General features: G+C 39.6%; 1 protein-coding gene across 1 annotated transcript in view; it reads left to right on the plus strand.

Annotated features, from left to right (window-relative positions):
- The window catches only part of WWC1 (WW and C2 domain containing 1), a 141,812-nt gene that overhangs the window by 100,817 nt on the left and 24,517 nt on the right, over nt 1-16,478 (plus strand). The window contains exons 9-14 of the mRNA XM_012552422.3: nt 644-886; nt 6,529-6,618; nt 6,764-7,299; nt 11,337-11,445; nt 12,715-12,795; nt 14,392-14,478. Of these exons, the coding sequence (XP_012407876.1) occupies nt 644-886; nt 6,529-6,618; nt 6,764-7,299; nt 11,337-11,445; nt 12,715-12,795; nt 14,392-14,478 (1,146 nt within the window). The remainder of the gene's footprint in view (nt 1-643; nt 887-6,528; nt 6,619-6,763; nt 7,300-11,336; nt 11,446-12,714; nt 12,796-14,391; nt 14,479-16,478) is intronic.

Raw genomic sequence — 16,478 nt, forward strand, 5'->3', positions numbered from 1 at the left:
CAAACTATACAATAAGGTTTTCTCTCGATTCCTATACTTGAATAGGAACTTTTCTCTTGACAAAATTTGGACTAGACACATAATTGAACAGAAACTATTTAGTTCCATAATTGAGTCACAAAATGAAACCAGCATGGTTCACACAATTTCCACAGTGTTTTCCCAGCCCCCCTCAATGCCTTCATCAATGTACCCTCAAACGGAAAATAAATTCAGACTATAATTCCAAAGCTTCACTATATATGAAATATGTTCTTTTCTTCTCTACCAGAGAGGTCATATGTTTATATAAAAGGGGAAAGAGATTGATATAAAAGTCAGGAGACTTGAATTCTAATCCTAGACTTGTGATTAACTACTTCTTTAGCCTTAGGCAATTCTGTTCCTCTCTGTGTGCCTTAGTTTCCCAACATGTATAATGAAAGAGTTGGATTAGATTAGTGTCCCCAAATGTTTTTTGTTCCATGAGCTCTTTCAACAACAACAAAATGTTATGAACCTCCAAGATAATATAACATATATCTCTTGATATTCTTTATATTTACTGTTTACGGTAACATTAAAGAATTTTTTCAGGAATCATTAAATGAGAACCATTGGACTAGAGCTCCCTGTAGCTCTAATATTCTGTGATTCTTTTTAGGATTGCTAACCTGAAAATCCAGCTGGCAAAACTGGACAGTGAGGCCTGGCCTGGAGTACTAGACTCTGAGAGGGATCGATTGATTCTCATCAATGAAAAGGAGGAGCTGCTGAAGGAGATGCGGTTCATCAGCCCCCGGAAGTGGACCCAGAGTGAGGTGGAACAGCTGGAGATGGCAAAAAAGCGGCTGGAGGAAGACCTTCAAGCAGCCAGAGATACTCAGAGCAAAGCTCTAACTGAGAGGTAATCTTAAAGCTAGGGCCAGAAAGTATGGACAAGGAAAAAGCTCAAGTCCTTTTTCCATGTTCTGTGTTCTAGCCTTCAGTTCCTTTTGCCAGTGGGAGCCCCCTGATCTTAAGAAAACCCATTAGGATAAAATCTGAATTTATGGGCCAATTCTTTACTTTCAAATAATTTACATTAGCCTGCATTTCCAGTGCATTCAACATAGGATTCATTTTACAAAATCTGACTCTCTGCAAGATGTTTCAATACTGCCTCTTTATTGTAAAGTGGGAAATCCTGTTATATTTGGTATGAACTTCATTATTATGTATTTACTTTGGCCTTTGTTTACATACTAGACTAGACTCATAATTGAATAGAAACTATTTAGTCCATAATTGAGTCATAAAATGGAATCTCTCTATAAATTCCTTGAGAATTGAGATTATCTTCTTATATTTGCTATATTCTCTGTAGCACTTAAATATAGCAGTGGGTACATTGTAGACTCTCAGTACTTCTTTGAATGGATGGATGAATATAATATACAACTTGACAACAGCAGATGATGTATCTTGCTTGGTACAATGGTAAATACTAATATAAGGAACAATATAGACATGGATAAACATATTGCCTAACTAAATGGAGAAAGAGATAGGTATATTTACATAGTATTTTAAAATGTACATGCTGCTATTCTCACAAACAGTCTGTGAGTTAGATATATAGCACTTTATAGTCATTTTCCCATTCTCCCATTTGTGTTTTCTATTGTCATCAAAAAGCTCTACAAACTAGGTATCAGAATGTTTTATATATGCAACAACTAGAGGTTAAGTAACTTTTCCAGGGTCATATATGATCTCAAATTCGGACCATCTAACCAAATCCAGAGGTCCTTGAAAATATATTGTGAAACCTTTCATAGATCTTGAGTGCTAAGAGTTCACATTCTATGAGTCCCAAATTCCTGTGTGAACCACTTATTTCAGCCATTTTGAGCTCTTTGTCTTGGACTTAGGAAAACCCTTGTTTCCCACTGACCCCTTCCCAGGGTCCTCAGTTGCACCCTTGCAACAAAACCCTGAAACTACTTTTGGGAGAAAGCCAAGCAACTTCATGGGGAAGGGAGCTTATCGCCATCCCTGGCCTGCACTACCTAGTAAGGTCATAAAACCATACTCTACTGAAATGTGCCCTGGTCATTTTGCAGGCAACTTTGAGACAAGGTGATGTAGTGGAAGGATTACCAGAGTAGGAAGCAGGAGACTAAGGTTTTCATCCTCCTACCTTGTAGTAGCTATGTGATTTTGAAGAAATCATTTAATTCCTCTGGACTTTGGTTTGCTCATTTCTAAAATGAGAAAACTGGACTAGATGACCTCTGATGTTCCTTTCAAATCCAGGACTATGGTTAAGGCTGTGTAAGAACCAGCTCATGACCCATTGTTAAATCTTCAGTGTGAGTATTTACACCTCTAAAGCACTACAAACCAGGGCTTGATTTATTGTTTTGCTGACTGTCTAGACTTAAGAAAGTGATAGAGAAGATACTGATAATGTAAATGAAACAAAGTATGTTTCAAGTATATTTATTTCCTTTTAGAGAGCTGATTAAGCATTTATCAGCACATTCCCTGCCTTTGGTCTTATTATTTTGGACATTTGTTTAATAATTTAATTTAACTTCTCTAGGCTTCAGTTGTCTTTACTATAAAATGAAGGCAGTGATAACCAAATGAACTTCACAAGTATAAGCTAGAGTAGGTATAATTAGAAAGTAATTGTTCTGAAAAAAAGAGTTTGAATTTTACTGGACTATAAGCTCTATCTTAGTCAGCAGTGTGACCTGGTAGCAAAAAACCACTAATGAGATCTCTACATTAAGGGAGACATGACTTCCAGGAAGAGGTAGCTTGACAGTCCTACCTTCAGGGCCCTTATCAGACCTTATCTGGAATATTGGGTTGAATTCTGGGTACCAATGATTAAGAAAAGCATTATCCAGAAAGAAAGTGTCCAGAGGGAATAATCAGAATAAGTGAAGGTCCTTGAATCTATCAGTTTGAAGGGAACTGGACATGTTTAGCCTGGAGAAGGGAAAATTCAGAGAGAAACATGATACATAAGTTCAGGTATCAGGACTGTCATGTGGACTGTCACTGTTTTGCTTGGTCCACAGGACAGAACCAGAAGCAAAAAGGCAAATTTAGGTTTAATGCCAGGAACATTTTCTTAACAATTAGAAATGTCCAAAAGACCTACTTCAAAAGATAGTGAGTTCTCCCGCCTGAGGTTTTCAAGCAGAGGCTCAAAGACCATTTGTCAGGTATGTTATTGAGGGAATTATTTTCATGGAAGAGCTGAACTAGATGGATAATTATCAAATCTGTGAAGTCATATTTACTATTTCAAAACAATAATAGGAGATCTCTAGTTGTAAGGACTATGCTTCTCAGCAATATGTATTTGGGAAGTTTTTTTGATTCCTTTATGCTCTACAGTCTAGGGTGTAGAAGTCCTGGTCTCAGAGTCTCTTGCTGACCTCTCCACTCTATTTCCCCATCCCATCTGGTGCAGTGTGCCCTGGGCAAGAGAAGTAAGAGTTGCCTTTCTGAAGCAGCTGCGGAGAATGCAATTTAGTGCTTTGGGAAGCTAGAATCCTTAGGAGGGAATTAACAACAGAGAAGCCAGACAGCTTATGGCAGGGAGCTGGATGCTGTTGTGAGAAACCTCAAGACAGTTCCCTGGAGGTGGGTGCTCTCTGGACAGCATATTTGCTAACAGAAGCAAGCATCCTCCTGGATGCAACAATTACTATAATAACCCTCCCCTGCCTCCATCATTTTCTCTTTCCTTTCCTTGTTTCCCCATATTCTTCTTTCCCTCTCTTTCTTCCCTTCCTCCATTTCTTTTTCCCCCCCTTTTTTTTCTTTTCTCTTTCTGTTCTTCCTTACTCTATTTCTTTCTCTACTCTTTCTTCTTCCTCTTCTTTTTTTCTTTCTCTTCCTCCTCATCCTGTTCTTCCCCTTATTCTTATCCTTCTTTCTCTTCTTTTCTTTCTCTCTCTCCCCCTTCCTTTTCTCCTTCATCTAATCATTTTCTTCCCACTCAAGGGAAGATATGAACTAAATAAACCCTAAGGATCCTAATACATAGCACTTTAAGGTTTGCAAAATGCTTTACAAATTTTATCTCATTGTATACTCATAGCAACTCTGGGAGGTAGGTGCTATCATTATGCTCATTTTACAGATGAGGAAACTGAGTCAGAGGTTAAGCAAAAGTCAGAAAGAGAGATAGACAAAGACATAAGGATAGGCTGGTAGGGCAAGATCCCAAGCCTATATGCCTGCCAGATTGGTAGATCTCATCCAGACACCAGTACACTTACTTCACTTAATAAGTCATGACTCTCTAGCCAGAATAACGAAAGAGAATGGCTCCATCTTCATTGCTGAAAGTCCCATAAGAAGTGCTAAATTGCAGAATAGCAATAAACTAGTTCTGACTTAGGTTCTCACACTCTGACCTTGATTCTTACCTTGCTTTCAGTGATTGATATTTGGGGATTTTGTGTGTTTCTGGCCACCTGTTGTGCATGAAGCATTGTGGAGAAAAACCATGTGGCTTAAATAAGAGCCTCTGAGGGAAGGAGAGTCACGTCCACAAAAGGGCATTCCTGTGAACATAAATTCTAGGGGTTCTCTAAAAGCTTCAGTGACTAGAGAGTTCTAATTCTGTAAGCAGCCCACTGAGGCCTCTAATTTGGCCTATGTTTCTCATTTGGAATCTGATGCAATTAACTCTGGCTTTTCTCTCGTGGATGAGAGGAGTGTCTCAGAGAGTAGACATTGAGAACACAGCTCCTTGTTGACCTCAGCAATCATCCCCTTTCTAAAACATCTCACTTGTTGTTCGTTAAGGGATCTCTCAATGTCTTCTGTTCTGCTGATATTAAAGAATTTCATTCATAAAGGTTTTCATCTGCCTCAAATGCTGCCAATTCACTAAAGCCCCAGGCATGCATTTTCACTGAGCTCCAGTCGGCCTCCTTTAGCAGAAAATGGTCAGAGAGGTCACTGAGTAGAGCGGTCCTTGGAGGTCCTCATTTGCTAAGAGGAGGCCTGCCGCCGGCCCTGCACACCGGCTCTGGTTGTCCCTTCTCTTAATTGCCCTCCATTAGAATGTTGCACTGTATTGTTTCTCCAGCCACCTCCACCTCTCTATGGGGTTTTCTATATAGCAAGCTTTGTTCTTTTTTGTTTTGTGGGCTTGTTCTTTGAGGCTTGGTTTTGCTGGGATTTGTTGGTTTTCCCCGACACTGAGAAGCTGAACGGGTTCATTAATGTGTCTCTTTCGGAGGCTGAGCTGCAGCCTGGGCTCCCCAGCTTATCTCTTGATCCCTGACAGGGGCCTGGTGATCAGGCCACAAGGGGCAGCAAGTGGAGGGAAGCCCTCACTGGCACAGATGGCAGCAGATGACAGCAGTGCTTCCAGAGCCGGTAGCAGGCTGTGCTCTTGACAAGAAGCAGTGCAACACGTTCCCTCAGTATTTTTTAATTACCAGGGTTTTCCTCAGAGCAGATGCAGCTTTGCATGCACTGGAGAATAATAGACTGTCGGCGACCCAGGAGAGTCCCACTTTCATTTGTGACAATGAGACTGTTTTTACTTGATTTTTGAGTGGCCCTTCCTAATCGGACCGCCAGAAACTAGTCGTTGGCATAATTGCAAAAGGGTTGAAAAACTCCAAACTCTGGGTGATTCTGGAGAGCCCATCTGTAAACTGGAGGAACAGATGGAAATTGGGTGGGGTTTCCAAAGAGTTGGAGAGTACCCCAGTCTTCATTGGAATTTAGACAGAGAGCTGGAAAATACTTCTATTTTTTAAATGATCCTTCAGGAATAGAGAGAGATTGAGCCTCCTTGTTTACTTGCTATTCTTTGGATTCGGAATCTCACAAATACTTATACACTAAAAGGTGTGTGTGTGTGTGTGTGAGAGAGAGAGAGAGACAGACAGACAGACAGACAGAAACAGAGATGGAAGTGAGAGGGGTTAGTCAGAAGTGGGAGATGTTTCTTTTTTTCTCCCTTTTCTGAGACAGTGAGATAACTGTTGAGATGCAATATGGTAGATAAAGGACTGGCCTCAGAGTGAGAAAGTTTATCTTACCCCTTATGTGTCCTATGAACCCAGTGAATTCTCTGAATTTCTTGGTGGCATCAGGACACTATGACTACATTTGTGGCAGACCAATTATTGTTGGTGTGAGCAGATACAATTGCAACCCTGGGAATTCCCCTTATCAGTGGAATATAGGTCTGGGTTTTTGTTGTAGTTCAGTCATTTCAATCATGTCCAACTCTTTGTGACTCCATTTGGGGTTTTCATGGGGAAGATTCTGGGAGTGGTTTGCCATTTCCTTTTTTCAGATCATTCTACAGCTAAGGAAAGTGAGGCAAACAGAGTTAAGAGACTTGACCAGGATCACATCGCTAGTAAGTGTCTGAGCATGTTACTCAGGTTTTTCTGATGCCAGGCCCGGCGCTCCACCCACTGCACCACCTCAGTGTTATTGTTGAGAAAGCTTTCTGGGTTATTTTGTGAGGGGAGTGAAATTTACTGCCTTCTGAATTGTGCCTTCCAACAGGCTGAAGTTAAACAGTAAGAGAAATCAATTGGTGCGAGAACTAGAAGAGAATACGAGGCTGGTTGCAAGTCTCTATGTCCAGCTGAAAAGGTAAGTGTTTGGTAGTGGTCTGATTGACCTCCTAGGGTTTAAAGGCGGGCTTCAGGAAACAGTTAGGTCTGCCCCACTGCCTGTAGCTTTGGAGGGAGGGTCCAGAGCTGCAGAGTCTCTCATGATTTCCGTGGTCTCCTTGCAGCCTCTCCAGCAGCATGCAGTCCCTGTCCTCTGGCAGCAGCCCTGGCTCGCTCACATCCAGCCGGGGTTCCCTGGCAGCATCCAGCTTGGATTCTTCCACTTCAGCCAGCTTGACAGACCTCTACTATGATCCATTGGACCAGCTGGACTCTGAGCTCCAGAGCAAAGTGGAATTCCTGCTTATGGAGGGGGCTACTGGCTTCCGGCCCTCCGGCTACATCACCACTATCCATGAGAATGAGGTGGTAAAGACTCAGAAAGCTGAGGCAGCCAGCCGCCTTCAGGCCCTCCGGTCTCTGTCTGGCACTCCCAAGTCCATGACTTCACTCTCCCCTCGATCCTCCCTTTCTTCCCCATCCCCACCCTGCTCCCCTCTGGTCATCGATCCCCTCTTAGCAGGAGATGCTTTCCTGAGCTCCTTGGACTTTGAAGATCCAGAGTTAAATGTAAACTTTTCTGAGCTCAACCTTGGTAGCGGCAGTGGAAATGGTTACCGGCTAGAGGAACCCGGAGGGGAAGACAAGCAGCTTTGTCAAGGTAGAGCCTCCCCTATAGGCTTCCCCACAGAGACCTTGCTAATTCTGAAAGGCATTGCCCCAGGACTTAACGGAAATATTTAGTTTCCAAAAAATGCCTTGATCCAAAAAATGTCTTCTCAGACCTCTTTACTATCTGTTCTGCAATTTCAGCTAGTCACTTAGAAAACTGAAGCCAGATCCTGTCCACAAAAATAGAATAAATTTTTTCCTCCTTCCCTTCTGTTATAAACACTCTGTGCAAAGGAGAGTTGCATCCAACCATGCCATCATAACTGGGCTATAGGGAGCCAGTGATATAGATGATATATATCTATAGATATAAGGCTTTTATACCCCCTTGTTCCTAGTTACTCAGAAACCTGTGGCATCTATTAGCTGCCCACATTTACTGCCCATATTCATGACTCCAAAACCCTGACAAAAGAGGCGAGAGTCTAGCTGCCCCAAACCTACCTTGACTGAGCATAGCAGTTCTTAGTCACTGCATAAGCACTGAAATAAGTGGGATAGAGGTTCTTAACCTTTTTTGTGTCGTGAGTCGCTTTTGGCAGTCTGATGAAATTATGGTCCCCTTTTCAGAATACTATTTTTTTGCTTTGTTTTTTGTTTTTCTGAGGTAATTGGAGTTAAGTGACTTGCCCAGGGTCACACAGCTAGGAAGTGTTAAATGTCTGAGGTCAGATTTGAACTCAGGTCATCCTGACTTCAGGGCTGGCACTCTACCTACTATACCATCTAGCTGCCCCAGAATACTTTTTAAAATGCATAAAATGAATGGGCTTGCAAAAGAAACAAATTATATAAAAATAAAGGTGTGATTTTTTTTTTTTTCTATCTAAATTCCTGCACACTGAAATCTATCCAAAGACCCTTTGAAGGTTAAAAATGCCCAAACTACATGTTCTCAAGTAATTTGTTTCTCAGACTTTTGTTTGGTGCTAGGCCAGCTAGCCCCAGCACAGTGCTTGGATATCAGAAACAAAGAGAGGATATTAGTCAGCCCTCAAAAACTTAAGCTCCTAGATTCTCTGATGTTGATCCACAAACTTCCTTGGAGTCACTGTCAGTCAGAATGTGAGGCTGTCTGTAGTCCTCTACCAGGCATTTAAGATGATAGGTAAAGAATAGACTGGTTTCTGTTCTTCAAGGCACTTAACTCTCCAGAAATTCTCTACCTACTGAAGGAATGGCCTGCTTATAGGATAGGGTCAGAAGCAATCAGAACTTATTTTATCCTTCAGGCAAATACAACCGCAGGAACAAATGTAAATTCAATTAATACTGGGCCTAAATGAATCTATTTCAGATGACTACCTTATACAGTATAAGGAAAAAGGGTAAAGAATAAGGAAAGGATACACCAGTAATAGGGAGCCCTGGTGGATCAGTTCCTGGCATTCAATCAAAGCAATAGGTAAGAATATCATTGCTGCCCATCAGCCCTGTGCCTGAAGTAGCTAGATAGATATGAGCAGAGTATACCCCTTTCTGCTTAAAGAAGAGAATCTTTTAGATAAATAAAAAGCAAATACTTCTTTAATGCAGCAGTGGTAAGCTGAAAGAAATCTTTTACTCTGAGGTAGTCCGAGTCCGACTGCAGATATAAAGAGGTTAAAGAAGGATCTAGACAAATCTGTGGATATAAATTTTATAATGCAAAGATTCTTAACCTCAGGTTTGTGAATTTATTTGTTGCAGGGATTTTTTTAATGCATATTTTGAAAGCGGTTCCAATAGAATTACTTTGTAATCATGTACATTTTATTTTATTCATTTAAGAGCATTATTCTGAGAAAGAGTACATGGATTTCCCCAGACTACTCAAAGGGTCTGTGAAAGGGACCCCCACTATGATAAGAATTATTCAGTTAAGCTAGAAATGTCCAGGACACATTAAGGAAGTCAGCATCACAAAAGGCAGCTCTGATGTTGATCCACAAACTTCCTTGGAGTCACTGTCAGTCAGAATGTGAGGCTTAATGAACCATTGGTCTGAGAGCAGTTTTCCTTGTGTGCGTGTGAATGTTCTTATGGGGAGGTCCCCTGTTAGTGGCATTGGGGCTGGTGGCAGGAGCTAGGCACTCAGCTGCTAAGCAGGTTAAGTGATTAGTACCGCTGTTAAGTCAGCAGACAGAATAATCTCTCTAAGTGGTTTAGAGGAGAAGGGGAAGACCTGACTAGCTTTATGATGCCTGCTCTTGATCCCTCCTGTATGACTGATTGTGGAAGAATTAGACTTCATAACTATATTTACGATGGGGTGGGAAAATAGTAAAATAAATAGTAATAATAATAACAATATAATTGTATTATATATCATATGCTGTGATATATACTATGTAAATATAAGTATATATTTATATAAGACAAATATGTTATATGTTTAATATTTATATATATTTATAAGTAATACATTTTACCCATTACATAATAAAAATAAAGGAAACCTATACACTGTCTTCAGGGCAGGTGGTACAGTGAATAGAATGCCAAGCCTGGATCCAAGAAGACTCTTCTTCTTGAGTTCAAATCTGGCCTCAGATACTTACTAGCTGTGTGACTCTGAGCTGGTCACTTAACTGTTTGCCTCATCCTTAAAATGAGCTAGAGGAGGAAATGGCAAAGTACTGCAGTTATCTTTTCCAGTATTTTTGTGGAGTCATAAAGAGTTGGACGCTACTGAAATAACTGTACAACAAAAATACATTGTTTTAATGGACAACAACTTTGGAAGGATGTCTCAGTATCATCCAACAGACCTTCCCCTTTTCTTCCCCAACTGCCTTCACAGTAGACACCATAATTGACTGCCAGACCCACACTGTCTTCTTGATTCAGTGTTAAGACTGTTAAGATAGACACAGTTGGTATTCAGCATTTATTCTAATTACTAGGCCAAGTTTAAGATACTTGGAGACCTTTTCCCAAGTGACCTGGTGGGTGACAACTTCAAAGAATCAGGGGGGAAAAGGGGGTTAAATCAGTGGATTGAACAGGCCCAAACAACAGAGTAAGTTTAAACCTGTGCCTTTCCACATTTTGCTGTGCCCCAGGAATTTGATTGTTGCTGTTCTACTGCAAGGTGTTAAGAAGTTTGAAGAAGTAATTCTTTAAGATTAACTCTTTATATTAACCAGTAATATCTTTAGAATAAGTGATCTAGGGAAATTCAGTTAAGGGCCTACTTTGTGCAAAGCATTATTCTAGATACCAGCATACAAAGACAAAAAAGGAAAAATAGATCCTGCCTTTTTTTTAAAGGAGAAAGGGAAATGGGAAAGAGAAAACAAGAATCTCCTTCCATACCACCTTTGCCTCAAGATTATATCAAGGTTTTTGCCTCAACATTTCATGTTTATTTAGTGCTTTAAAATATATAAAGGCACTTAAAAAACTGTGTGAGGGAGACAGTAAAAATATTATTTCTAGAAAAGCTTAAGAAAAAATGGAATGATGGATAGAGTTTCCCTCAAAATGTTGAAGACTAGGTTCAAATATTTAGTCATATAATAAATATGTATCCTTGGGCAAATCAGATAGTCTTTCAATGCTCTAGGCAGCTTTCTCTGACCCTTAAATTGCCTAAAAGATCTTGACCTACTTTGATAGAGGGTACTTCCTCTTCCGGGAATACCTGATATCAATGAAATACCAGGACCAGTCCCTAACCCTACAGATAAGGAAATGTCAGCTCAGCCCTGTGTAGGATCATGAAAATCATCTGGGTCAGAACTGGGATTCAAATACAGGTTTCTCTTGACATTAAAACCAAATATCTTTCCATTTATATTAAACTGCATCTCAGAGACTACTTCGGAATTATTTCTTATTTTATTTGACTTTCTTGGGGATCAGTGAGAGGACAAGTCTCTTAGGGATGCATGTTGCCTAAATATGATATTTCCTCAACCTTAAATTCCTTGAGGGGAGGGACTATAATGTTTTTGTCTTGTGTGCCCAGCACAGTGCCTGTCACACATTAGACATATGATGACTACTTATTGATTGATTCCTTTTCTCTTCCTCCTAAATCAGGTTCTAATGTGGCCAGAGGACCAGTCCTAAAAGTAGCCTGTGTATCAGCAGCAGTATCAGACGAGTCAGTAGCAGGAGATAGCGGTGTGTACGAGGCTTCTGGGCAGAGGTAACAATTTGTATCCTTGCTGTCTCTCTGCCTTGGGTCATTAAGCACAAGGAGGGTAGGGGCCAAAACCTTGCAATCATCTGGATATGATAGTGCTATGCATTAATGGTTAGGGTTTTTAACCATGGTGATTTGACAAAAGATGCAGTCCTAATCCTGGTCTTGGACCTCTAACCTCAGAAGGTCCAAGTTCAAGAGCTATGTATTTGTTGTAGGAAAAAAATGGGTCACTGACTTTGAAAATGAGGAGAAATATCAGCTTTATGAGGTCACCCATTTATCTGGGTATGGGTTTTTTAAAAATCCCAGAGCTATAGAGAAAAAAATTGAGGCAGTAAACCCTTATTCCCTGAATTCACGGATGAGCACTGGGACCATTCATTAAAACCTAATGCTTGGCTTCCCTAGGAAGTGGGGCTCCAGATGGTATTATGGGAGGTGAATACAAAATTTCATTGTTATATTAGTTTATTTATATCTTACTTGAGATCTTTTGATTTTACATAATCTTTATTTCCATATATATATACTTCCCTATCTAGAAAGATATACCTGCAACAAATAATAAAAGAGAGGGTTGTGGGTAGGGGGAAGGCAAAGTAATTCAGCAAAACAAATCAACCCTTCAAATGTAACTGACAAACTGACAGCATGTGCAGTACTTCCACCTCTACAAAAAAAGAAGGAAGATTATTTTTTTTCCCTTCTTCAGGAACCCTTCTTCAGGACCAAGCTTGGTCACTATAATTAAATGTTATAATTAATACTGGCTTGTTATTTTTTTTTTCTTTTACTAATTACATTTGATTTTGCATACATCTTATTGATGCTTTTATTGTTATATCATAGCCGCTTCTAGAATCGCCCTCCCTAGTAACAAAGACAGTACCTTTTGTTAAAGCAAAGAACATCAATATTGTAAGCAGGTCTGACAATGAGGTCAATATTCCACTTTAGTATGTATGCTCCCACCTCTCTAAAGAGCCAGGGTGTTGTGTTTTATTCCCTATTCTCTCAGACCTTTGTTGGTTTTGGTCATTATGCAAAATGCTCTATTTCTACTTTTATCACTCTATATCAGTTTATGCAGTGCTTTCCTCATTCATCATTTCTTACTGTACCATAATATTCTATTATATTCAAATACCATAAATATTTTTCAGTTATTCCCCATCACTATTTCACTTAAAAATGCACACAACTAGCCTTATATTTCCTGTTGGGGGCTGTATAAATCCTGATTTTTTTCTCTTTTTTGTTGCCTTTCAGATTGGGCACTTCAGAAGCTACTGTGTTTGACAGTGATGAGTTGGAGGCCATAGGAGCTGCCAGAATTCAGATTGCTCTGAAGTAAGGACTGGGAAAAAGGGCAGAGGAATAGGGAAGTCCAGTTTTGAGATATCTATTAATTGTTCATACTCTCTACACCTTACATTTGTACTTTTCACATTTGTTTCATAGAATTCTTAGAACCACTTTAGGAGGGAGGTAGGACAGGTATGGTTATCTCCTTTTGACAGAAAAAGAAGTAGACACACAGACTGGGTGATTTGCCAGGGTTGCATAGAAAGTAAATGCCATCACCAAACCTACAACCCAGTCCTCAAACTCCCAAGACTGTTTTTTCCTTTGTGTTCCCTTTTTATAACACAAGTAAAAATCTAATATGTCCTCATATCTTTGAAGCTTTCCTCCTAGCCTGGTCCCTTACCTATCACAGTAGTAATTCTTTTGATAACTGTATTCTTGTAGAACTTTTCTTGATAGTTGACTCCAGGATGCTCTTACCTCCCTGAACTTAAGCCTCTTCTGGTTCAAAGGTGCTTAATCTCAACTTTGCAGAATTACCTTGTTCAAAGCTACTTCTAAACACATGCAAATAACTCCTTGAGCATGCTTTCTGAAGTCTTAGACCTTATCCTTCAACTTGCACACCTCCTCAACTTTATTAAAATTGGTCTGTAATGAGCACCTGGGAACACACCTATGGTTCAAGGATGGAGCTTATCCACTAATCTGTTGCTGCAGATGGAATCTTGTCAGTAGAGGGAGCTCTCAGACTAGTCTCACTTCTTTTGAGGATTCCCGTGGTAGAGAAGAGTAGGTAGACCCAACTCAGTCGCCCCTTCAGTAGGAGTTTTATATAAATACATGTAAATGTGCACACCTACATACATTGTACTTGCCTCCAAAAACAACTTGTGGTAAATGAAATAAGAACTACTACAACTTAAGTTTAAACTCTGAGTTTTCTGGAAGCTAAAGCAAAAAAGAAAACATTTCATTATATTATTTGATTTAAGAAGAAGCGAACCAATTCTTCTGGGGAGAGAAGAGGAAAAAACTTCTTCCCTTGAAGTCACAGAATCTTAGAATCATAGAACTTTAGAAGACATGAAAAGTACCTTTGAGCAAGATTCTTCTTTCTGACCCCCACTTTGGACTCTAACCCTTTAGTGAAACACAAAGTCTCAGAGTTTAAATGACATTTTCAGAGCAAGTCAGTTGCAGTGCCAGAAGGAGAACTGATTTTTTCTGATTCCCAAACTATTGCTCCTTCTACTACACTAGATTGAATGGATTCATTGATTGGGGTCACATAATGGACTTTGAGTACCATAATGGAAAATGTCTTCAGCTACAGGTTTGGCAAAAAAGATTCAGAAACATTCTTCAAAGAGACATTTCTTACAGAAGGATATATCAATCCCTCTATAAAAACTGAAAGCATAACATAAATCTTAGCTCAGCAAAGGCATGTCTGCAGGGAGCTAAGATAATGTGGTCCAAGTCTGTTGCTTTCTGATAATCTAACAAAACAGCAAAATGTAAGTGCAATGAAAATTCTCCAAAATTAGTTCTTAAGCCATAAGCGGCTGCATCTTCTTACTATTAAAGAAACATTTTGTTAATAACAGGTGCTACATGTTTTCCATTTCATTTCAGGTATGATGAGAAGAATAAGCAATTTGCGATATTAATCATCCAGCTGAGTAACTTTGCTGCTCTGTTGTTGCAACAAGACCAGAAGGTGTAAGTATGTAAGCTGAGGGGCCCAAGTGTCATCCTCCACCAGTATTGAAATGCTTGGTTCCCAAATACACATTTTCATCATGTCAAAGGCTCCATTTGTGTCATAAGCACTTCTTACATATTTATGGCACTGCACATTCCTGTGATTCAGGATTGCCATTTGATTCTAACTCCTTAATAATATTAAATGTACATTTGCAGAAAGGTCTGACTTTGCTTTGCTTGACAATATGATCCTGGAAAAAATGCACATGTATTTTAATATTTAATCATTTTAAAATATAGTAAATCTTGGTAAATGGAATAATTTCAAAAGGCACAGTTGGAATAAGGACAAGCAAAAGAAAAGGAGAAAAGGTGGCTATATATTTCTTTTAGCTATAGGCTGAAAATTCTTTCAATAATCACCCTTACTTTATTTTTTGTGTAAGTTCAATTTTTTTTTGTATAATAAACTTTCTTTGAAAAACAGGACAGAGTTACCTTGGCCTATTTCATCTTCTGCATAGCATGAGAAGCCCCTAAGGAACAAGATCCATTGAATCAATCTCTCTGAAGACCTAGACTCCAAGTTACTATCTCCTTATAGTACATGTCCTGGAGTCCCAGGTCTTTCTGTAGGAAGGAATTCCTTAATATTCATTTATCCTTCCACTTCTCTTCTCGAAACCATGTAGCAAGCAGCCTTTTGGGAAGACTACCATGCATAGAAACATGTGTTTAGCCTCCTAACCTTTTTACCACCTTCCTTTTTGGAAGATTGTTTCCAAGCCTACAGGGGCTTTGCCAAGAACTCACTCTGCTTTTTCTTTGTAGACCGGCATATTCATAATTTTTCCTCCCTACTTTCTGTGGTTGGTTAATGTCCTTCATTCTTGAAGACCAAAATGACATTACTATGTTGCAATCAAGTTACAGTGTAGCTGACTGTAGTTCTCAGATCAATACAAGTTTGCAGTGTTCTATCCCAGGCTGGCACAAGTAATCCATCTGAACATTTGGGGTGGATTCTCTAAATTAATACATCTCAAGTTTCTTTTGAGCCACTTCATTTAGTTTCTATGATGAGGGTATACCATGCTAGGCAGTCCTATGCCAGTATCTCCTATATCATGTAATTGATTCCACAGTTCTTAAGAGACACCTTGAGGGTATCCTAGTATCACATTTTCTGATCATCTTGGGAGTACTTGCCCTGTGTGAGTTCTCCATAAAATCATTTTTCTGACAAGTGTACATTTGGCATTTGAACAATGGCCATCCTGATGGAGTTGTACTCTCTGCAGTAGAATTGGAATGCTTAGCAGTTTAGTTCGAAAAAGAACCTGTGTCTGATATCTTATCCTGCCAAGTCAATCTTCCTAAGACAATTAAAATGGAAGGACTTGGTGCTAGTATACTGTCTAGGTTTCACAAGCATACATCATTGAGATCAGCACAACAACTCTGTAGACTCTCAGTTTAGCATTTAGTTTTAATACCTCTTCTTTCACACTTTTCTTTAGAGCCTTCCAAACACCAAGCTAGCTCTACAATGTCCATGTCAACCTCATCAACGATGTATACATCCTCAGAAAGTATACTGTTCAGAAAGTGAACTTATCCACAGAATTCAGAACTTTTTCATTTGCTGTAATTGATGATTCCACATGTAGATGGTATGGTGCTGGTTGATGGAACACCTGTGTTTAGTGGTGTTAAGCCAAAATTAGCACAGGCAGCAGACTATTGATCCATACTTTGTTGCATTTCGGCTTTAGAGGTCGCATTGAGTGCACAATCATATCCAAACAAAAAGTCATGCACCAATACTCCCTCCATTTTTGCTTGCCCGGTATGCAGCCTTTTCAAGTTGAAGAATATAGTGTCAATATGGCAACTGACCTTGATGCCATGTTCATCTATGTTGAAAGCATTTAACAACATGACTAAAAACATGCTAAAAAGCATGGAAATTCATAGCCTTTTTCACTCCATTGGTGACTGGGACAGTGCAAGAG

The sequence above is a fragment of the Sarcophilus harrisii genome, chromosome 2, assembly GCF_902635505.1.
Source record: "Sarcophilus harrisii chromosome 2, mSarHar1.11, whole genome shotgun sequence".
Classification (NCBI taxonomy): domain Eukaryota; kingdom Metazoa; phylum Chordata; class Mammalia; order Dasyuromorphia; family Dasyuridae; genus Sarcophilus; species Sarcophilus harrisii.